Source organism: Dermacentor andersoni, chromosome 1 (genome assembly GCF_023375885.2).
Source record: "Dermacentor andersoni chromosome 1, qqDerAnde1_hic_scaffold, whole genome shotgun sequence".
Lineage (NCBI taxonomy): Eukaryota > Metazoa > Arthropoda > Arachnida > Ixodida > Ixodidae > Dermacentor > Dermacentor andersoni.
Genome location: NC_092814.1, coordinates 331,635,857 through 331,660,952, shown reverse-complemented (window position 1 = coordinate 331,660,952; position 25,096 = coordinate 331,635,857). Strand labels below are relative to the sequence as shown.

The 25,096-nt window shown below is 43.8% G+C and overlaps 1 protein-coding gene across 1 annotated transcript in view; it reads right to left on the bottom strand.

Annotated features, from left to right (window-relative positions):
• LOC126516800 (uncharacterized) overlaps nt 1–25,096 on the bottom strand; it is a 68,471-nt gene that overhangs the window by 20,309 nt on the left and 23,066 nt on the right. Inside the window, exons 5-8 of the mRNA XM_050166905.3 lie at nt 17,361–17,492; nt 9,187–9,306; nt 4,823–4,873; nt 3,379–3,559 (exon numbers count right to left, since the gene is read on the bottom strand). Coding sequence (XP_050022862.1) covers nt 3,379–3,559; nt 4,823–4,873; nt 9,187–9,306; nt 17,361–17,492 — 484 coding nt within the window. The remainder of the gene's footprint in view (nt 1–3,378; nt 3,560–4,822; nt 4,874–9,186; nt 9,307–17,360; nt 17,493–25,096) is intronic.

Genomic DNA, 25,096 nt, shown 5'->3' with positions numbered 1-25,096 from the left:
CTGCTGTCCTGCTAGGTTTCAGTCAAAATGCAAGCAATTTTGTTCTGTCAGCTTCCGCTTTATGTAAGATGTCTAATGATACCATTTTACAATGGTTGCAAATGACAAGAGTTACACTTGTCTATCTTGCAAAAACATGACAGATGGCAGATGTATGTGTCAAACATGCAGAGAAGCTCATTTTAGGAACCAGTTACTTGGCAACAAAAAACTAGGAAGGAAAAAAACTATGCTACAGGAGAACTCCTTCCTCTGACATGATGTTTTATAAATATGATGCAGACGACTGGGACAAAACATTAAAGACAAGATGATTTTATCCTTGTCTCTCTGTCAGTGACTCTAAACGAGTAAAGAGACAGAGAGAGGTGAGGAAGAAAAAGCATGCCTTCCTAACATTTAAACACTAATTCAAACAAGAAAGCAGCCAGAAGAGGCCTATCTTGACTGCTTCCTTAGATGGGAGAGGACAGACCTTGAACTGAAAACAAAAATAAAAACAGCCGCTTTTTATTTTGCAAATAGTATACTGGCTGTTTTAATGAAGACTTAATGGTTCTTAAACAGAGCTAGTAGAGATAAAAATATAATTTTACAACAACACCTTACTTGTGACCCAGTGTATGAGAAATTAACTAAGGTTTGCTAGTTCCTTATTAATCAAAGGTACACTGAAGGGCAACATTAAATCATTTAAAGTGGTAATATTCTCTCAAGACTATTGCATTTACCTGTGTGATGACACCTGCACTTCTAAACATTTTTTTACAGGGTGTGGGCCTTAGATGAGGCAGGCTTATGGTTACTCAGTGAAGCCTCAAACTGCGCTCACAGCGCTACGAAGAATAATGCAATCTCTGGAGGAGGCTGACAGTGAACATTTTAATTCAGTTGTCCTCATCACTTCCACTGCCCTTGTCGTTTAATGAGCTCGCCTCGTCAGCGCCCTCACAAAGCTGGTCATCTTCCATGCTGTCCAATATGTTTGAGACTCATGTCACCTTCAAGCTCTTGACAATGGTCTCGAATGAAACTGCATGCATATGCAATCACCTGGAGCTTGAAGGAGCACTGGCAAAAAAATTCCCACCTTTTCCCCTTTTTTAGGTATCCGTCAACTACATTACTTTAGTACAAAGCCTCCATTCCTCCAGAGTACCACAAATAACTACCAAATTACAGCACCTTTCATACCACCTGTTCAAAACATGCACCAAGTGTAGCAGACACAAAAAAGACTCATCTCGTCACTAAAACTGGAGGTCACGGTCATGCGGTATCACAAACAAGAGTCCGCCAGCCATGGTGGGATGGTTGAAGGACATACAGTGATTATGTCGCCAAAAGCTGCAAAACTGGATCTTCCAATTATTGGCTTCTATAGGAAACAAAGGGGCACATATCCTCCCATCTTGTCCTGTTGAGTGGCGAATGGGCTCAGCTGTTGGGCAGCACGGTATTAATAGTGTGTGTGTGTGTGTGTGTGTTTGTGTGTGTGTGTGTGTGTGTGTGCGTGCGTGTGTGTGCGCGCGCGCGCGCGCGAACTGCTCTCATTAAAAGGTAATGTAACTAATTACATGTTGCGCTCTTGTGGAATTGAGGCTCCAAAGAGCAATTACTGGGTAGACGGCTATTTAATAAACAAATAAAGACGAGACAAAATTTTGTTAGCACCCCTTTGAAGGCCGCAGTACAGTAGAACCGTGTTGATACAATACCATTATGTACGATTTCCCGGCACCAACGTTCGTGATCAAGAAAACAAAAAATTACCCAATACAACTACACTTATTTTTTTTCTGGTTCACACATTCCCAGAAAACAAGATCTTCTGGCATCAATGTTCAGCACATCGCCAAACTGCGATAGCACGACACATTTTATGGCTGCTACATCACATGCAAACAAGAGGAAAGGCGCGAGACACGCATAATGTAGAACAGTAGCTGTCTGCCGCAGCGGCTTCCCCACAATACTCGCCCACCCATCTCACGTGAAAACACCGGCGCACACTTAGCTTCCTATTCCGGCACCAGCAAATCCCTCCCGGGTTGTTGCATGCTGCATTCACAGCTATTGCTGCCAACCCTACCGCGATAAGCATCTTCATATATCTGTTTCACAGCACATGGGGTGTAGTGCTGTTGCAAGTATACTGCATGCTTTTAATAGGCGGTAAACTAAACATGCCACTAGCTTGACACGTGCCGGCGTCTCATGCCGCAACGTTTTAGCACCAAGTGGGCACCAAGTCAAAACTTCCCGCAAAAATATCCTGCTCGAAGTAGCTGCTGAGCCAGGCCAAATTTGAGCAGCGCAAATGGAAGCTTGCCCAAAGCCGCAAACGCAATGTTCGTCTCAGACTGCATGGGCCCCACCAGTTTGGTGCACATCAGTGTCTTGTGCTGCATTGATTCGCGCAACGCTTCGCATTACAGAGATGTGAACTACAGCTGAGTCTGTCAAATGTTTTAGTGACTTCGGACTGAACGCTTCCCCGGTTAATATGCTTTTTCTTGCATTCTTTTCCAAAACACATGAACGAGGTTCCACTGTATATAGCGTTGGGTCCTTCCCCATTGTCACTAGTGAAATGCACCTGAAAGTATGATGCAGCTAAACAATGTGCCACAGCACAGCTCATATCGTTGAAGCACACTGGACCAATGTCGTGTGATCTGGTGATTACGTGATGGTGGGTTGTCAACAGGACTGTAACTATTGCCATATGGTAGTGGCATGTGGAAATTAACCAGCATGCAGGTATGCACGTGACACTTAGTGCAAGATTTTCTTACCAATTTTCGTGTTCCAAAGTGGGGGTGCAGGCCTCGCACACTAGTAGCCTTGCATGAGTAATTAAATACAGTATTTTCAAATTTTCATGGAAAAAAGGCAGATTACGAGGGGAGCACAACCTTTTCAGGGCAAACCTCCTATTAACATTGATTTCATGTCATATTTTCATGGTTTCATGTGTTTTCATGTTTCATGTCAAGTTTTCAGATGCCCTGACAGGACTGGCCATTTCTCCAGCAAGGCAGTATGATGGACACTGTGTTATTCCTAAAAGTGATCCTCAAGAATGTGGCTCCAAGGAGAATACAAGGCGGCAGTAGAGAGCTAAAAACTGTTCCGGTAGCATTTCTATGTATTGCTTTTTTCCATTTGTGACTACCACCTTACCTTTTGGGGGAAAATTATCTGCTTCAAAAACAGCTCGTAACTGCTGACAACCTTTTTATGCACTGTTGACAAGTGTGAGGCCTGTACCCTTACTTCACACTACAGCTGCATAAATCACAAAGAGCAAATTGAGAGAAGCCCAAACAAGGACAATGCTTGAGGAGTCCCTTCCCCTCCTCATGCACCACTTGCCGAGGATGGCTGCTCCAAAACCGACCCAGTGGGTGCCCATGCGATAGGAGCAAGGGGGCAGCCGGAGCTCGTGCAGGCGTCCTGCTGATAGGTCCATCCTCACGGGCCGCCGATTGGAGCCCAGGCGCAACTCCAGGTGCTCTACACTGCCGGTGTTCTGCTCGGCCACTAGGTGCACGGACTGCGGCATTCAGAGGAGACAGACTGTATTACAGCTCGAAGCATACCTTTTGAACTGTGGTTTTGTGCATTCTACAATTTCGTGAGCAAATTCTAACTCCTCCAAAGTAGGCAATCACATCTGGTGTGTATGTTATCTGTGTCATTGCCTTTACGTGCCTTATGCCTGAATATGTGTCCAATGCCTTAGTGAGCTTCATCAAACGACACTTAATTAACAGCAGAAACTGATTTTACAGAGGACTTTCGAAAAGCTGAGGCAGAGGAAAGAGCTGAAATAGGCAACGGCTTTAGGTGAATCGTAGCGAAGCACATGCAAGCACACATAAAAGTTTGGTTGACACGTATTGCCAGCGCAGATGTAAGCCAAAAATGGACATCTGTGCATCACACACTACGACCGATGCACTGGTCAGAGATATGAGCCGCTGCTCCATAAGTGTTCATATATGCCTTGAGCTACAAGTAACAAAGCAGCTTGGGGACTCGTCTTGCTCACATCGTAGGTTCATAATGTGCTTCGAATGTGCATCTCTCTGTTTGGATGTACACTGTTCCCATTTGGCACTGTCTTTAAAACTACCTCAATAGCACATAATATGAAAATACATCGTCTTTAGAAACAAGTTTCGAACATTCCAGATTTGGAGACAATGAGTGATGGAATTGATAGGGTATTGATGTAATAGTTCTGCGGAAACTCGCAAGGTGGAGAGAAGTAATTAATAAAGGAAAAATCAGACACACACCCATTCGTAGCAGTTGTTACAAAGGAAACCCATATGGGTTCCTCGAAAGAAGGGCCTCGCAGTTGAAGAAAAATTCGTCCTGGTCCGGGACTTGAACCCGGGACCACCGCCTTTCCAGTTCGTAGCAATTGCTAGGGGTGGATGTCTGATTTTTCCTTTATTAATTATTTCTCTCCACCTTGCGGGTTTCCGCAGAACTATTACGTCAAACTCTTGCCCTTGCTTTGAGTTGTTGACAAATTCGACTTCGCCCTACCATCTACTAGCCGCTTGGTTAGCTCAGATGGTAGAGCGGCTGCCCCGGAAAGGCGGTGGTCCCGGGTTCGAGTCCCGGACCAGGATGAATTTTTCTTCAACTGTGAGGCCTTTCTTTTGAGGAACCCATATGGGTTTCCTTTGTAGCAATTGCTACGAACAGGTGGGTGTCTGATTTTTCCTTTATCATTGATAGGGTGCAGCCAATTTTAGCACAAAAACCCTTTCCAAATGTAAGCTGCAGAGTAAGAAATACTCACCTCATGACGATGCCCAGCCAGCATCACGTCAGGTCTCAGTTCTTTCACTACCTGTGGATGTGTAAAAAAAAGAAAAAAAAAAAAAAAAAACTTTTGTGAGTAGTGTGCTAAGCCACAGAAGCCACAATACAACAGATGAGTGGTAGGTCAAAACAGATTGGCATCAGCATAAAACAAGTTCTGGCATGACATGAACTTGAAAATTAACTTTACACGACAGCATGATGACCATGCTGAAGTTGTAGCGAGAATGTGCTTTGTGGTTGCTGGCAACCAGATACAATGCATTATGGCTGTGACTTCTCTGCAAGAATAACACCATGATACAATACCAGTGAAAGGGAGAAATTGGCATCCGCCCGAATTGTAGCACGAAGCTACAAAGGGAACCAATACAGGTTTCTCAGAAAAGAAAGCCTTGCAGTTGAAGAAAAATTTGTCCTGGTCCGGAACTTGAACGCAGGACCAATGCCTTTCCGGGGCAGTCACTCTACCATCGGAGCTAACCAGGATTTTAGCCAATTGCAGAATGAGGAGGAATTAATCGACAACTCGAGGCAGTGGGACACTGAAATGGCACATCAGTTCTGCGGAAGCCCGCAAGGTGGAGTGTTGGACTGTTTGCATGCCAAAATGCAAACAGCAGTTCACGTGGTTGCACAATGTGAGATGCTGATGCAGATATGTCACAAGGATGAAGGTGATGTTTGATGTTTGTCGAAGGAAGGATGGTGAGGAGGGGTGCATGCAAAGAAAAGTGCGACCCATGTAAATACATTTAAGGCTTCTATAACCTTTGTTTCACAGTGGCACATACCCAGTGGCCCATGTATGAGGTCGGGCAAATACTATAAGAAATAATAAGATAAAAAAGCCATTAAAGATCAGGCACTATTCCACTGGAAGGTCTGTGTGCTTAAGAGATACCTGTGAGCTGATATTATACTTACAGGTTTTATGCAGATTTATTGTTTGAAAATGCAGAGGCACGTTCACTAGCGCTACTTTGTTGGTCAAAGTTCCATGCTACGCCACGTGCCCCAGCTAACGTTGCCCCAAGATGTAAAAAAAAAAAAAGAAGACATGGGGTAAAATACAGTTATAAGACCTACAATGTTCGTTTGTCAGGTCTCTGACAACCAAAGACCATAGGTTTTATAACTCAATCTTACACTATGTTTTTAAAATTGTTTTTGCATTGAACAGCTTGGCTAATGTTAGTTGGGACACCCTACACAAGCCAGAGTATCTGATGATAGCACATATACAGTTTGTAAGAATCGAGTAGCACCAACTAAGCAAATCAAATAAACCGTTCAATATTGTGCACTCATTTACTAAGAAGTCTGTACGCTTTAGAGATACCTATGAGGCTACATGATATGCACAGGTTTTATGTGGCGATTTATTGTTTGGTTATGCAAAACACACGTGTGCTCACTGGCACTACTTTGTTGGTCAACATTCAGGGCTATGCAAGTTGTTTATTCCACAAAAAATGTTACGTATGCACACCATTACACCTAGAGGGGTTGGGCAAAGAAAGCTTTGCTTTAAGAAGCACAGGGCACCACAGGCAGTGGTTCACCCCTAATGCCCTGCTTCAAGCTTCAACTCTTAAAAAGACACTTAAGAGAAACACTCAACCTGTTTAGACTTGTAATGTAAATTCTTTCAAAACTCTATTTACATTAATCTTACGGTAACAGGTCAATTTTTAAAAGATGAAGGACAAATTTTCATTTTCGAAATTTCATACCTAAGCCTCAGTGCCAGTACATCAGTATGACATCACGGATTTCAGCACATTCTTTCACATTTGGCCATTGCTGTGCAGTAAAATTTCTGCAAACTTGCTAATTGACAGGCTCCTTCATAATACCATGCAGTCCATTTTTACTGATGAAAAACTAACTAGGCCCGAGCTGACCCCGTCAAAATACACACCATCACGGTGAGCTGGTGCAGGAACTTCAAGGAGGCATTGCCAGCTTCCTTCTGCGTCTTTTCTCACCTACCAAGCCTATTCTCACCATAAGAGTGACTTTTTTTTTGTATTGTAAAAGGGTAATTTACTAATACAGCTCAACTTATTTTTCTCTTTAGTGTCCCCTTGCCAAGGCTTTATTTGTTCCCAAAGTTCGAAACAATGTTGTGAAAGCAGACTCTTAATATCCAGATTGCAGCAGTCTACATGAAAGGATCCATGTTGCTCAAATTATTTTGGGTCATTCACATCAGTTTTCAAAATGCAAACCAGAATTCTTTTTGGCCACTTAAAAAATTTCCAGGGCTGATGACAATGCTTTTTAAAATGGCAGAGCCAAACCTACTAGGTGGCACTCCCAACAAAGTAAAGCAGGCTAACTGGTGCATTAAAGTTGGTGCTACCATTTGTCAATCCTGGAGATAACACTTCCCAAAGAAATTCACCTAGTACATGCGAGTAGTGGGATGTAGGAGTGCATAGTGGTTATATGCACGTATCATATTTGCATGAAAAGATGCCTGAAAAGTTTCGCCCCGGGCCCAGCAGTTGTCTGGTTTTCATTCAGCATGAAGCATGCGATGCCACCAACATTGTGGAAACTATTGGCAAAGAGAATAAGAGGACACTTAAAGTATGACTTGCATGCTAATGGCCAACAATTCATGCACAGTTCACGGCACTGGTACTGGGCAAACTTAAGCAGTGATGGGGCAGTGTATACACAGTGTTGAGGATGCCAGTGGAGCATGTTGCATGTGCATTTGAATAAAGGTGGATAAAGGCACGAGAGAGGACGAAGTGAACATTGCTTTCCAGCTGGGACAGGCGAGACCTGCAGGCATATGAGGATGTCACTGAGGTGCCGAATGTGTCCTCTGCCTGGCGTAATTGTTCAGTGGCCTGTTGTATGTGGCCACTTTCATGGTGGAATGCGAGTTTCCAGTGCACGTTTTCAGTGTACATTTAAAGGGGCCACCGGTGGCGGTGTCCTGCCTGTAGCGTTACGTAAGCTGGCTTCAATGTCGTGTTTTTTCTTTGATAGGAAATTGACGGCCGCTGTTGGCAACCCCAAACTTACGGTCGCTGTTATTATAGTAACATTAGTCTCGTGACTTGGTGTGGCTCACTGCAGCTCCCCATGGCAGCTGCAGTATCTATGCTACGCAGCAGACACAGCTACGCGCAACTGTAGTGTGCATAGCGCAACATGTGCTACATTAATTTTTTTCACAAAATTAAAAAAATCAGCTCAAAAGTTCTTTTGCAAAGATTGCTCAAATCAAGCTCAAATTGCAAAAGGGGGCTCAACTCCTTCCGGAAAGAAGACATCCAGGACATATTCACAAAGTGGCAAGAATGCTGGGAGCGCTGTATTGCTGGCTATTTCAAAGGTGATAGCGTTTCAATGCACATAAATAAATTACTTTCTTCAAAACACAGCCAGCCTGGAACCTTTTGATACCAGCATGTATTTCTGCCATAACGAGTTTGAGCCATCTTGCAGTCTATTTTATAGTTTATTATTTCACACTATATTAGAATGAAACTATATTGAGTGAGGTTATAGTAGCAAGATAGCCCATTTAGGTCGATAAAGATGATGTAAGTGACATTTCACCTGTAAGAGCAGCTTTTGTATCAGATAAAAGCAGAACATTGAGCAGCAAATACTTCTAGAGTGAAGCAAACTGAAATAAGAAACAGAAAGTAATCCTTCTGGAACATGTTTGTGCACTGTTCAATAGAATTTAGTTAAAAAAGAAAAAGATCACAGTGTTATTAAAAATATCATGCACATGGATGTCAAGAGCGTAGCACAATATGAAAGCAGAACAGCTTTGGTAAGGTACGAGTATTGTTTATACCTCCTCATTTTGCATCCAGGAGAAAGAACCTAGTAAGGTACACAAGTGGGCTGTTGGTGGGCCAATAAAAAAATCAGACAACAACATAGCTGGCATTGATTTCTAACACAACTTTCTTTACTAGCTGGCTTTCACAGAAGATAACACCAAGGAAGCTGTATGCATATTGGAATAATTGAAAGAAATTCATTAAAACTTAAGCTATTGTGATAAAATGTTCAAAAGCTAACACCAAGTTTAAGTGACATTATCTTCACAACCAACCTCTAAAGCTAGAATGCATTCCACACCCACAAAAGAGAGATAAAAGGTTGCAATAGCTTGCAATACAATTACTTGTTCAGCACAAAAGCTGCATTAAACAGCTCATACCTACTCAAACTTACAGCGTCCACTGCCCTGTAATGGGATGAGGCACTTTTCTACTTTACTGTCTTTTTCTGTTTGGCCATCTCCTGAATACAATGCTTTCTTAGTATCTTGTGTGAGAAAAACTGTAGCACACTTACATCCTTGATATAGTGACCGTAACTTGTGGATAAAGGCACATGAGAGAGGACGAAGCGAACATTGCTTCCCAGCTGGGACAGGTGAGACCGGTAGGCATATGAGGTTGTCAGGTAGTTCACCTGGGCAAGCAGTACAGAGATTGGAAGGCACACTGTTGGTGAATGCAGACACTACGTCCCCATGTATTCATCATGCTGAACCTGGCTGCAAATATATATATATTTTTCACAGATATCACATTTCTGAGTTGATAAACACAGGTATGGCATGAGCGAAAAAAAAAAGTAGTAGTACATTTCTTTAACAGACAAATTAAAATTAAATTAAATGCTGGGGTTTTGTTTGTACATAACACATTACATGTCATTAATGCCAAAACCACGATATGGTTATGAGGCACGCAATAGTGGGGGACTCCAAAATAATTTGGCCACCTGGGGTTCCATAACATGCCCCCAATGCAAGGTACAGGGGCATTATTGCATTTTGCCCGCATCAAAGTGCAGCCACTGCGGCCAGGATTCACTTCCATGCCTTTGGACTTAGCAGCACAATGCCAAAGCCACTATGTCAACATGGTGGCTTTAGAGATAAATGCTAGCAACAAAAGTTACATGTTACAATAGATGGTATCCAACAAAAAGTATGAATGCATATTAATCAGGGCTATAGAAAAGATAAATGCTAATGCTCATATGTATTACCAATTGTGTATTTGGTATTCAAGTAAAGATAAAAACTCAACTAAAGAATTACTGCTAGTTACAAAGCTGGAGAGATAATTCCATTCCATACATATTGTGAGTCAACAAAAGAATGAATATTAATTACTGTCAATAAGAGTTAAAATGATATTCCTTTAGCATCAGTAAGTGTTTATTGCATGTTGGTCATGTATTACTACAGTTGAGCCCTGCAATAACGAAATCAGTGGGAAAAGTGTAGAAATTCACTTCCGCGAGAATTTCACTGTTGCAAAATGAGACAGCACAGACAGAAAATGTGTTGCAAAACAAAACTTGCCTAAATTCCATTCGCCTACTTTGGAAAGCTTTGCTTGAGGTTATAGGCCTTGTGCACTGCACCTTTGAGCCGAACATGCCGTCGCATAGTAGTAAACTATGTAGCGCCATGGTTAAGAGCTGAATTCCTCACAGAGAAAACAAATCCCATCTGCGTACTCTTAAACAGTCACCAACTGATAATTTGGACTTGACGGGGCCACCAAAACGTCAGAATTATCGGAAATCCGAAATGCCAGATTCACCCCAAAATAAGTTACTTTATTCCACAAGCGGTTAAAAATGGTGGGCCAAATTCTCGGATCATAACTTTCAGAAATACCTTCAATTTCACTTGACTATAGCTCAAGATGCATCGGCATCTATGCACTGTGCCAAGCATACCATCTTTCATGTGACTAGCGTGATATGCATCAGCATTTACAAGTGATGTCATTCTTGGCAGAGTGCCAAGCACGCTATATTATCAGAGTGCGGAAATGCTACCGCTGGTCAACGTGTCTGGTGCTAGCAGACTTGTACATAACAAATTACATGTCATTAATTACTTGTAATCAATTATATGTACTGGTAGTTTTGTAATTTAACTATTACTTTGTTTACTAAGTAACCTCACTGTAATTCAATTACATTTTTTCAGAAACCAGTTACATGTAAACAGTTACCTTTTTGACGAAACAAGCTCTAAAAGGCAATGCAGCGTTGTGAACCTGAATTTAGCGGTAGCTACAGCAGAACGCCTAAGGTCATGCCATGCAGCAGCCTTGTGGATGCGCATACTGAGGTGGGAAACCCGGGAGCTAAGTATTTGTTTCCTCATCTGAACGGCTCCACCAAATGTTAGTGAGTGAATTGAAGCGGTGCTGGTATGTCTCGATAGTGAACGCTACTCAGGATGTTAATGCCAGGAAATCGTATAGCACAAACAACTTTTTCAGCTTCTCAATGGCTCAGCTAGGAGCACCTTCTGAAGTGTCTTGTGAACAATCAAGTGGTTATACTTCATTGTGGACCCAGATGCTGAGAAACCACAATGTTGTGTGCGAGATCTCCATATGTTACAACATCGCCTTACCCCCAGCCTGATAGCGAACGCTACTTAGGATGCTAATGCCAGGAAATCGTATAATACAAACAACTTTTTCATCTTTTCATTGGCTCAGCTGGGAACATTTCCTGAACAATGAAGCGGCTGCGCTTCATTGAGGACCCAGACGCTGAGAAACCACAATGTTGTGTGCGAGATCTGTATACATTACAACATTGCTTTACCCCCCAGCGTGCACACTGAGCGAGTTTTCAGTGACACTGCTCATGTCTTCACAAGAAAAACAAGGGAAGATGACAGACGAATTAACCGGAAACCAATTGTTAGTGAAGATGAGGAATATGTGAAGGGCTGCAGAGAATGTGTTCAAAGTTCCAGGCCAGCATGTTCTGTTTACTGTATACGTGCAAGGTTCTTAAAGGGGCCCTGAACCACTTTTTATCGAAGCTGAGAAATGTATTTGAAATTTAAATAGACTATCTCAGAAACACTTTGCTGCAAAAAGCACTTCAATGTGTTCATCAGTAGCGAAGTTAGTGGCAATCAAACATCCCCAAACTGGTGCTTCCGCTACTTCAATGACTTGCACTGTGAAGGCTACGGCAAATTGGGGTGTGCCCACAATGTCCTGCCTACTGAACGTCACCATGGTGCACAATTTGAAATTGATTATGGATGTTCACGTTGTTCCAGTGTCCAGCAAAGAATACGCGACATGGAAGCAACAAGAAGAATGACCCAGTCTGCTTTGATGTGAACGCAGACATCGAGGATTTTGAAGCTAACTTGCTCGTCGCGTACTTCGCTTACTTGAGGCCCTTTTTTGCAACTAACTGAAAAGTGGTTAGTTCCACGGCATAGAAAATACATTTTGCCGAATGCTAGGTACTGGCCACGTTCGTGGAAGCGGTTGCACCTAGAACATTTGAATTGCCTGTGTGTTTTGATCTGCACCACTTCCTTCTCTGCTTGAGCCTCATTTTGCTCAGAACATTCAGTGCATTGTTCACAAGCTGAATATTTCACTTGCCTGCACATTTTGATTGGTGCAACTTGCTTCTCTGCCTGAGCCCATGCACTGTTTTGCTCGGCACATACATCTCCCACTTTGGGTCATGTGAGGTCCTTAAAACTTTCAGCATCTTTTCAGCAGAAGTAGAAGACTCCACTACATCCGATTTAGGTGCCTACGACACAGCGAGCTACTGTGTGCTCAGCCAACAAACTTGTCGTGGCACCATGTGGCGGCCGCGGTATCTACGCTACATAGCAGACTACAGCTACATGCAACTGTAGTGCATAGGCACAGCATTTGCTTTGTGCATGATAGTGCTCGAGTGCGTGCTCGCGCTCATATGCTCCAGTCTGGCAGTGCTACGTAGTGCGGACAGGCTTTGTCTTGTACCAGCTTAACTGATGGATAATAGCCACATCCAACTTGCGCATTTCGAAGTGCTTATCAATAGCTCAATACGAAGTGAAGTCTGCCAAGGCATCTAACCAGGAATGACCAGAAGTGAGCGCACGCTGGCAAGCTTGCATGCGGTCTGATCTTAAGTTTGGCGTGGTTCGGTATGTTGCGACGCCTGTTTCTCGAACCTCGACCGGCGTTACTATTGGGTAGCGTGGTGATGTTGGCAGGCTGCAGGCGTCCGGTAGACGATGGCGACCAGGCAGGGACGAGACGATTTCTAGTGCGAAACTTGCACTGTTTATTCGATGGTTGGTGAAGGACATAGAAGAAGAGAATGAATGAATTGAAAAAGTACATTGCGGGGCCCCTTAAATAGGCCCATTAAAATCGTAGGCGGGATCTTGCTCACGTCAACGTCATGTGACATGCACTGAGTCCCTGTCATTGCTTTGCGGCTGCTGCTTTTCATCTGGGCGATGTTCATCATGAGCATCCACGGCGGGGGAGGAAGATCCCGACGCGTAGGGGCCAGCAGCCACTGGGCGAGTGATCGGCGTTTCACCAGCAGAATTTCCCTCCAGGGTGACGAACCCTTGGTTCGTAGCCGATAGATTCCGAGAAGTCGTTTATCAGTCCTCGTGGCGCAGTTGTGCCTTTTCTCCCTGGTCCGGCCCGGTGAAACTGGACTTGCAAACCGGTCTCGCAACTTTTCGTCTCCTGTTTCGGCAAGCAATCACTCAAGAACAGTGCCGGACCCACAACCACGAAGTAAGCGAGCACAAGGCCACCCTCCCCTAAGATATACCAAGCCTTTAAAAAAAAAAAAAAAAAAAAAAAAAAAAAAAAAAAAAAAAAAAAGAGAGAGAGAGAGAGAGAGAGAGAGAGAGAGAGAGAAGAAAAAAAGAAAGAAAAGAAAAAAAAAAGAAAGAAAAGGAAAAAAAGAAAATCCGCTACTGCTTTCCCATCCCTTTCACGCGTCCTCCCCCCTTAAACACTAAAAACAGCCATTTCTTGAAAGCGTTAAGACGTGGTTGCTAAAATAAGCTAACAATCAACTACAACTTCTCAATAATAATAATAATTTAAAAAAACTTAGAAAAAAAATACCAACGTAAAAAGGCCACGGAAACCCGAGTGAGCATGAGGCTTCCGCTACTCTAGGGGCAACGACTCAGACCGTCGGCATTGCCGTTAAGTTTACCCTTCTTGTAGCGAATATCGAAGGTGTACTGTTGAAGAGCGGGCGAGTGGTCAGCCTTTATGGTGATCCTTGAACCAGCGATATAGCAAGCTAGCTTCTGCACCGCCCATACCACGCAGGCGCATTCCTTTTCTGATGCACTGTATGCTTCCTCACGAATTGAAAGCTTTCTACTGGCACACAGTACGGGGTGTTCATTTTCGTCATCTCTCTTTTGACAAAGCACTACCCCTACACCCCTGTCGCTGGCATCACACTGAAGAATGAATGACTTGGAGTAGTCGGACGCATTCAACACTGGCTGACTCGTTAGTGCTTTCTTTAGCATACTAAAAGCCTATTCTTTTGCGACATCCCACTTTCCGTTTGCGGTTCTGTTTTTCTGAGAGCATCTATTAAAAGAACTTGCAATCTCGGAATAACGCGGGATATATCTTTGGTAATAACCTGCCAAGCCAAAGAATGACCTGATGTCCCACTAGGTGCGTGGTTGCGGGAAGTTGTCTATTGCGGCCAATTTAACCTCGGAAGGCCGATGATGGCCTTGCCCTATTATGCGACCTAGATAGGCTACCTCCGCGCGCCCTAATTGGCATTTGAGAGCCTTGACGGTTCAGTTGGCCTCTCGTAGACGACACAACACGGTTTGCAAGTGTTTCATATGGTCCGCCCATGATGAAGAAAAGATTGCTATGTCATCGAGATACGGAAGTGCAAAGTCCTCCACTCCACGTAGCACCTGGTTCATAAGGCTAGAGAAACAATAGGGAGCATTCTTCAATCCAAAGCTCAGGAAGCCGGTGAGAAGTATGTGGTGAGATGCTTGTGGTGATCTCGCCTCAGCGTTTCTTCTGGATTTCTTAAGTTGACGACAGGCTGCCGCAGCAGCCTTCTCGCAATTTTTAAAAGGCCTCTTTTGGGGCCACTAAAGTGATGCCACAGCGGTGCCTGCAAATTTCTTGCCACCCGTGACCCCTCTTTGCAGCTGTTATAGCAGTGCTATTCTTTAACGCCGGCAGCCACGGCTTGTTACACGCGATCGGAGCGCCCAGGAAGTAGCTAAATGAGTGAACACAATCAGCAGCCGGATGGAGGAAGGCAGTGGGGAGGAGCACTGGTCTCTTCACCATTATAGTGGGTTAGACTGTATACCGTACCTCAGGACGGCGTCCAGCTCCTTGTTAAAAGAATTGCAGCCGTAACGAACTATCCCGTACCTACCTGTACGAAACAGCTGCAGGTATTCCTCGGAATTGCGTCGTATTTGCGCAAGCAAGTCCCCAACTTTGCAACTACTGCTGCTCCACTCACGGACTTGCTTAAGAAAGAAGCTCCATTTCAATGGGGACCTTCACAGGATGCCGTCTTCCGGACCCGAAACCACCAGCTGACACAGAGTCCTGTTCTGTGCCAATTCCATGAAGACTGGAAGACAGAAGTGTACAATGATGCTAGACAGGTTGGTGTTGGGGCAATTCTGATCCAGTGCGATGCTAACGGACGTGAGCACGTCGTTGCCTACATCAGCCGTAAACTCTCGGATGTGGAGCGCCATTACCACTCGAACGAACCGGAGTGCCTGGCCGTTGTTTGGAGTGTAGACGAGAAGTTTCGTCACTACATACTTGTTTGGCCGCCAATACACTGTTGTAACGGATAACTCCGCTATTGCATGGATGTTTGTAAAACAATAACGCAAGCACAAGTTTGCACGGTGGAAGGTTCGGCTGCAAGATTACACTTACGACATCCGACACCATGCAGGAGCACAAAACCAGGTTGTGGATACTCTATCACGAAACCCGATTGAAGAAGGCTCACTACAAAACTGAAAAGGCTGGCTCATGTTCTCCCAGCATGACGTTTTGAAGGCCCAACGTGTTGACAAAGACTTGGTGCCGATTATGAATTCCCTAACAGATACGGGGCGCAATTCCAAGTTTATTTTGCCCGAAGGTATGTCGTATCACTGTCATTGGGTCAATAAGAAAGACGAACGCCACCTTCTGGCCATTCTTAGCTCCTTACGCTCAAGCATTTTGCGTGCCATAAATGATACACCTGAAGGAGGCCATGTGGGATATCGAGCCACCTTGTGCAAGGCATAGGAGCGCGTTTGGTGGCTGAGACTCGACAGAAGTGTGCGTTCGTATGTCGCAGGTGGTGAGGTGTGCGAACAGCACAAATGGCTCACTGGGCTCACTCATTAGCGCCTTGGCCACTTAATACTTTGTTATTGACAGTGTTTCAAAATGCTTTGATTGACGGATAAGGAGATCGCAGATTAAGTAGCGACTAAATGAAGATGCTGCCGAGGTTGATTCTGCAAGTGCTGATGTTGCCCCGCTCCTTACTTCAACTGAGGCTGTAGCTGCTTCATCCCTTCTACGCCCCTACTGCGGTGCCATAGAGGGCACTGGCCTATCGCTTGTGGATTGTTTAAACTATGTTGAGGACTCTGTGTTTAAGCATGCAGCTGCCAATAAGAAGCAGGCTACACTGCTGCAGTACTTTTAGCCAAATAAATACTTTGTGTGAAGCTTCAAGTGAGTATTTACAGTCAAACCTTGATATATCGAACACGGATATATCGAATTATTGTGTATATCGAACACTTTCTATATCACCTGGAAAATCGCATGCATTTTTAATTTTTTATTTCGAACGAAGTCGGACGTAAAATGGATATATTGAACTCCGCCACCCTAGACCCCGTGTGCTCCTGCACATGATTTAGGGTTTGTGGCGCAATCGACCGCGCGCTCCCGGCTGACGAAGTTGGCACAGCCTAGGCCAATTGCGCGTGGCGCAACCGAACACGCGCGCTCCGAACAGCGATCCCCGATCGTGCCCTTGGTTCATTGATTGATTTGCAGAAGTTTTTGACGCGTTTCTTACGTGATTTTATCTATCGAATTCTGGCTATATCGAACTATTTTGTGTATCACCACACTGTTCGATATATCGAGGTTCGACTGTACATTGCCAAATGAGCAACTTTAGCATTCATATAGAGCAGCGGTAGTGTAACAGTCCACAGGAAGTTTAGTTATTCAGCTGATGGTGTGCTTACACACTATGTAGTATTGCCATGGTCACCTATACTACTCTGTCCCTCAATGCACATTGCCAAGCAGCGAAAAATTATGCAGATCCAATGCACACATTGTAGTCTACGTGGAGCAAAGCTTTAGTGAAACAGTTAAATAAATGCTATACAACAGCGATGTGTTTACTTTCATCTTATGCAAACGTGTAGTCGCATGCAACGGTTGTGTTTATGCACTGCACATGTCACAACTTCTATATTCCTTGCTTCACACTGGCACATGCATGTAAATATGGTTAAGGCTTATATGCCCCTTGTGTCACAGTGCCACATACCCCTTGACTTCTTGAAATGATGTCAAGCTTCAGGGGCAACTAATGAAAGTTCCTTAGGTGTGTACATTGCAGACAAATGTGCTCTGCCTATTGACAACGCTTACCTTGATAAAGTCGATGCCACGATAAGTCAAGAAGGTGTCGTTGCGGAAATAAGAGTTGAAGCGTTCCAGCTCAGCCTTGCCCACGGACTTTCTTTCTCCGCCAATATCGTTGTCTCCAGGAAGAAAAATAGCCTGCACAGTGTAGCGGAAGAAGTTTGTAAGGATTGATACTGAGCCACTGAACAATGCTTTTGCATGTACTTTTGCGTACAGTGATACCTTGAGTAATTGCGCTTGACATCCTACAGTAATACAAAAAGCTGTGAGAGACACCACAGTGAAACTTCACGTGCAGAAAAGTCTGTAATTATGCTATGGCTTTCAGTTCCACGGCTTATCAAGATTATTACACTAAATCGGTTGCATTGAATCCACAAGTTCATTTTATCAGGCAGATTTTAAAGTATAAAATATGCTAAATGAACTTCTACAACTAATATAGAAGGCAAGCGCCTGTCTTGTTATAGGGTCAGGACTTAGGGATTTAAAGCCAAAATTTTTGCTGTTATGTTACAAAGCAACTTAGCCAGGGTGCTCGATTTTTTTTTTTCCTGTGTACTGCCAGAAGATCAATAGACTAGAGTTTTTGCATTTACTGGCAAAGAAACAAAGAACCTGACCCACAACTTTGAGGTCAGTGGCACAACACAGTGATCAATGCATTGCAGAGCTGGCCAGACTCCTCAAATTCAGCAAAATTCTTGCAAACCTGCCACCAATCACCTTCTCAAATAATATTTTTATGGGAAACATGTCACACAAAGACATTCACAATGCCACAAGGTCAGCAACATAAAACAATACACCACTTTAGCATATGTCGGCTAAAAAAAATCGTGGCTGGAAAACAACTGTGAAAAACATGAAGGATACAAGCTTTTACCAATTATTTGTTACCACAGGTGCATTTTATTTGTTCAGAAACATGAGAAATTGTATCTGAAGCCTCACAGTTATTTGAGGAAACGACCACTATACATGTCTACCTTGAAACAACCACTCTTCTGTGGTCTCCACTACAATAGAATCTCAATGATATGAATCTCTTAGGACGGCACAAAATTTGTATGAACCGAAATTTGTACCACCCAAGATCATTAAAAAATTGGGGAATAACATTTCCTCCCCTGCAATCTCAAGACCTTCCCTTATCCCATGGCAAAATATTTGGAAGAAATACAAAGCAGAATGAGAAAATTACACTTTTTTTAGTGTGTTGTCTATGAAATTGTGAAGAAAATTGGGCTGTGGCAGTGCCATCATACCGCTGATCACACGAGTGTGGCTTTCCATGAACGCAGCACTGCCATCTTAGTGTTTCCATAAACACAAGAGATCAAAGATTCAGATAGCTGCAGTGCTTTATTTCTCCATGAAGAAATAAAAGCATTCAAAAGCAAGCGAGAAAAAGGAAAACTTGAGTTGAATTTTGTTACTGCAGTCATGAGGTGCGCAGGTAGCGCTCCTATTGGCCGACGTGAATTTGAATCATTGGTGTGCTCGTTTCGTGCACACTCTGGCAGCAGCGAGTTGCACACTTCATGTGTTCCGAGGCCGACATTTCAAGAGCTGCCTGGTTATCAAGAATTTCTTTTGTTGCTGCACCCTAGCTGCTACCCGATGGTGATAAGGACATGATTAGCGTAAGATAAGGGATCTGTTTACTTTTCTTTGTGGCAGCCAAGTTACTTGATATTGTGCAATCTGACGGGTGCAGCGGTAGAAAAGTTTCAAATTCTCAACCAGTGCCGAAGACAGCGGAAGGCATGGAATACAGATAAAAGACTACCCATGGAAGTGAATGCAGTCAATCTTGCTGACCTGGCCAAACTGGGCCGCGTTTGATTGCCAGCTCCTGATAAAGTTACAAGGTGTTTGAAAGCAAAAAAGCTTTTTTCTAAGGGAAGGGGGGGAGTCCAGGTGGAGTGACGTAGGTTGCCCTGACAACAGAAACGTGATCAGTGCGGCCGCTCAGCTGGCCTGTGCTACCGGCATGTCTGGGCTTCCTTGCTGGCTCTGCCAGGGATCACGCGGAGGGCCGATTGTTTATATCTGCCACGGTGTGAAAAGTGGTTTGCAACATTAGAAATTTAGCATGCTGTAAGCTAATGGACTTTGACCGGGATTTTCACAAAACTATTATGTTGTCATCACGGTGACCTATTATGCTTATTATAAGCAGATTAAAGTTTTTCACTTTTGCTGAGTCATTTGTGAAACTTCTGTTGCTTGATGCATTTTATTTGACTTCGTGGCATTCGAGATTTGGGAAGCCAAAAATAGTAAAGCGGTGTGAACACTTGGATTTGCGAGTGCTTTCACATGGGCAAACAGGTAGATGCTAGGGAATGATGCATTCATTTAGATCTGTAACCCTCATCACAAATGAAGAGAGCAAGTAAAAAACTGTCTCACCATTTCTTAATGCAAGCTTTGCTGTAATCAATTGTGAAAACTGGTCTTTAGTCATTTTTCCACAATGCCTTCAAAAGGTAGCACCTCCCCAAACATACATATAAATGTATGAATTAAGTATTTGTTTCAAACAGGTTGAATTTTCAACTATATTGACACATATAAGTTATAAACTTTGTGCTAGTGACCGTTTTTTCATCAGCTAACCAATGTTACAAAATTACCACTCAGTAAAGACTAGCCTACTGCATCTGAAATTTCCCCTGGATAAGCACAGTGCAGTCCTGTCTACACTACCTGCGTTGGTTGTCAAATCTGATCTGGCAGGTCAAGTGCGTCAGCTATTTATATGCAACTCGTCACACATTCCAGTGTAATCACTGGGGCTTGTTATATTCGAAAACATACAATGCTACTCGTGACAAGCATGCAATCTAATTCGGCAAGACTTTTTTACTATAGAATCTGGAACAACATTGAAGAATTTTTGGATACAGTGCCAAGTGCCAAGTCAGGGTGTCTACCAAGTTGACATTTCCAAATTCCCAGAGTTTTTCAGGTTTTCCCTGAGTGCCTTTGCTAAATTCCCTGAGTGACGCAGAACTATATTTTATGTCAAGACGGGCTGAAACCATGTCGCCCGATGCTGTCACTCTCTAGTAAGCATATGAAAAACAAATAAAAAAAAGATTTAATCCAGTTTGAATACTAAGCAGTAGTGTTTGCGTTAATCAAAAAGAGACTAGAAGGGAGGGGTTAGTAAAATGCGCAGCAAATAAAATGTCTTTGAAAAAAAATCGCAAATGGAGTCGGACATTCTCAAATAAAAATAAAAAGTTAAAGATGAGATGCAAACAGAAGCAAATATTTTCAAATACGAGCTATTTGTATCAACTGACAGCAAGCTCAGTGGTATGAGGCCCGAACTTTGTCCCAATTGAGATTCTCTCTCAACAGCTCGTAAGTCAACCTGAACTGTCCTGACATACTCTCAGACCATGCACGACACCTCAGTGTTGTGTTTCATTGCTTTAAAGTTTGTTTCGGTTTGGATGAGGGACACCTGCATCTCGGCATCCGCCAACACTTTGTCTTTTGAGCTCAAGCTCCTTCAAAACAGCGGCAGCACACTTCCTTTCCCTTTCATTCCTCAATGCGTATGTCCTTTTTGTTCTTGTGCTCCTTCCGCCACTCGTTCGCCCCACGGACCATTTGAAGCATATTTTTGGTCAGATGCACAGTACACATCAGATTTTTCGAACTCCCTAGGGGCCGCGAAAATATCTGAAAAATCGACCAGTTGGAAAAAAATAAATGCATGTCATTTACTGCCCTTAAGGGCTCAAACCGCCCCAGGCACATTTTAAAACGCTCTGAAGGCCTGTCGGTACACGTATTACGCATATCAGTGCTCCTACTGTGACAGGAGATACCAGGTGCACACGTGTATAATTAAGGAATACATACTGTGTCCTGTGCCAATAGCCCCTTCCCACGCTTGTTACACTTCACGGCAATACTTTTGCGTATGCAAAAGTATTGTACACTGTACACCTTGTGTACAGAGGCGAAGCTGACTCTCTGGAACCGGCATTATGCAACGCACCGTGCTTTGCAAGCTTCTAAGCCAATCACGAGGACCACAAAGGCGGAGTCGGTGGCATTGCTGACAGCAGCGAATCTTTTCAATGGAAAACACGGCACACAACGACAAGAAGCTTAATAGTGAACATCGAAGGAGCTAGGTCTAGCGTTACCGTAGTGGTGGCTATGGGTGCCAGCGGATCTGCGTGCGAGAGCGCCGGTTCGAGGCGGCGAGGTAATCAAAACGGCAGCGGTGGTGGCTTTGATTAATGCCCTTCTGGACCTGCGGTCACGGCAAACAGCGCTGGAAAATCGGACGGCAAAGGGTTCTTGCATCCGAAATTTCAGATGTTCTGATACATTGACTCTATGGGGTGCATGGTGGTGCCGTGAAGCTGTGCAAATTATCGGGCATCTGGAAAGTCGGTCATTGACTGTACACTGGCAACTCCTCCAGCTGACAACAGGGCATCAAAGACGATTCATTAAGATTCCTGTCTGTTGCTCGAGTCAGCATTACCACGACTTTAGACCCTTTCAATAAAATTACAGGTAATTTTCCTTGAGTTTTCCCCGAGTTTTTCCAGACTACTCAAAATTCCTGAGAATTCCCAGTTTTCACAGTTTTCCTGGTTGGTAGACACCCTGCAAGTCTTGTGCCAAGTGACAACCTTGTAACAGTGGTAAGACAGTGAAAAACGGTCACCAGTAAAATTTAAAGAATTTATGTATGACAATGTTACCTCCAGCCTGGTGAAAAAGCCCAACAATTTGCCCACGTGTGCATCAAGGACCAGCAAAGGGCCTACACCCAACAGTGCAATCTTCGATAGTGCTAAGTCGAATACAAGCGTGGACTGTATTATTGTATTGTATTGGGTTTTATGGCGCATAAGCAACTAAGGCTAACATGCGCCAAACACATGGTATAATTTATTTCAAAAATTGGGTATCCTCAGCGAAGGTCCTTGTCCGGACAAGGACTCTGAGGAGCCCAACAAACCAAATGAAGACCTCAGCCTTCTTCTCAGGACTGAGAAAATGGGTGAGGTGCATCATAAGATGCGTGAAAGAACTGGGTAATAATTTTTAGAATTAGTAGTTCTGCAATATATTATATTTTGTTTAGGATCGCTGCGTCTTTCAAAAAACTAAAAACAGATGAAGTTCCTACAAGTGGGTTATCTCCTAAAAGTAGACTGGGATGGAAGGGAATGCGCTCATTGTAAAATACAGTAAAATATTTTTTCCTTAGCCGTTTGAGTTGTGTGCTTGAGAATAAAATGTGATTTACAGTGGACTGTGTTTGGGCCTGGATGCCAATACATCGCTGTGGACTTGGCGGCCAACTGAAATGCTATTTTGGTGCCTACAGTAATACCTTGTGAACTCAAACTCTCGTATCTCAAAATAATCGCCTAAGGTGGAAATTTTCCCTGGCACTGAGCCATTTTCCATATGTGCCATATACTTATTGACCTGCATCTCGAAGTATTTTTGGGCCAAATTGCGGATATCTCAAAATCTTGACTGAGAGTGGAACAAAAACTCCACCGTCGGACTGTTTAACAAGCTTCGTGCGAGGCGGTTGCACCTACCACCAAGCGGACGCTTTCCCCGAATGTGAAGTCGGAATCTAGTGGCATAATAACAATGTCAAGGAACCATGGGCACATCATGTGACAGGAGAGACATGTGCAGAGGCAGGCCCTGCAAAATAGCATGCTTGATGCAGTTAATTTTGTTTGCTTTATGCAACGCACGTGATTTACCATCAGAGGTGTGATTTCCGGTTTAATTTTATTCTATGCAACGTAGAATAAATATGCACATGCTTTGTGTAGAATTTTATTTTACGTAACGCACGTGGCACGAATTTACCAGGAACGGTGCCGCAGAAAGTGACCTGAGCCTTAACATGTATGCGCTATGCAAGCAGGATATACCAGTGACAGGTGAATCTACCGACGCCGAAATCGCTGGAATGGCTACAAATGGAGGGGACGATGAAGGACCTCGAGAGCTGCCGACATCAGGTGAAACAAGAAACATGCTTCGCTTGCTGCAAAATAAAGTTGAGTGCAGCAGTGGGAATGATCGGCTCATGCGATGTGTGAAGCAGCTCGAGGGTACCTTTCTATATCCAGGTGCTGTCGCAAAGCAGACCAGCCTTACGCAGTTTTTCTGCACGGAATAAAATGGCAGTGCTGCAAAACAGAGCTGGTTGATATCTCTGGTGTGTTTTTATTTTTTCTTTGAAACCTTTATGAAGAGCCAGTTTAGAAGCTCTTGCTGGAAAGCTACCTAGTTAGTCCTGGTGAATTTTTAAGAAAGAACTTGACTTTTCGCTGCAATTTCTGCAACATTGCTTATTTCAAAAATCCACTTCTGTCGAAAAGTTTTCTGGTTTTTACTACTTTGACTTAACAAGGTATTACTGTATTGTTATTTTGTCAAAGGCCTAGAAAAGAAGTACAAAAGAAATAAGCAAAAATGCAACCAAAAGGTACAGTGAACTCCTCCACTATGAAATGTCCTGTATAACGAAGGATCGACTATGACCTGGCCAAATTGCTATCTTTCATATGTATTGTGAATGCCTCTACAACAAAGACCACTACAGGCGAACTCACCTAAATGATACCAGTTTAAACAAAATATTGATTAAACAATGAGCAGCTGATGCACTGTTAACTTTTCTATGTGTTCTATGGTCAAATAAACAGCTTACTACAATGCTCCCATTCACATTATTCATTATAACAAATAAATCTGGCCGCAGGGTGTGCATTCCAAAAAAAAAAAAAAAACACCCAAAATCCTGAAAAAAAAAAAAAAATTGTGCCTCTTTCTCACGCCTGCCTTACTGCCGTGCACCCCCATGTCACATTGCCTGGAAAATAATAATAATAATAATGATAAAGAAAGCGGCTTTGCCACACCCTCCTTTGTGCCATGCACCCTGCATGATATGCCCCTCTCCCTTCCACTTTCTGAATGACGTCAGAGGGGTGGAAGGGAGACTGGAGAAAGGCAACTAAGGTGTGCCTTGCAGGGTGCATGGCACAAAGGTAGTGGCAAAGTGGCTTGGACTCCTTTCTTTTTCTGAATTTTGCATTTCTTCTCTTTTTGGTGCCAACACCCAGTAGCCAGACTTAATTGCTATTGGGGGCGAGCTTCACCACTGGAAAAGCTGGCGCCACTATCGCCACTGTGTCCACTTGTTGGGATCAAGTGGACACAGCAGCCGCGTCGGAAGCGCCGAAACGAGCTGAAAACGAAAGCTTGAAGTCCCACCTGCGCCGTGGTTCTGATTAAGTGGTGAGGCTTTACCACCTTGGGTGTCAACTTGACATTTGAAACTACTATAATAGGTAGTGGTTGCCTTTGGAGGCGTGCGGCATGGTAGGCTACTGCTTGGTGCCGCAGTGCCGGACGTACGCAACGGAGCCTGGTGTCAGCCTTATTCACACATAGCCACAGGGCAAGGAGCTGCGTGAAGCTCGGCTGGCAAAACTTAGAACCGACAGACAGCCATCGGCTACAACTTGGGTATGCAGCAAGCACAGACGCGAGGACGTTTTCTGCTACGGCGCCGGGACTGCGATGTTCGGTGAGTAGAAGAAAACATGCACCGAGATGCTCGCCTGCGCCCGCTAATGTCAGGACGGTTTGGTCTATGAACTTGTTGATGCTAGATAATGGCAAATTCACTGGAAGGGAAAGGGAGCGGGAAG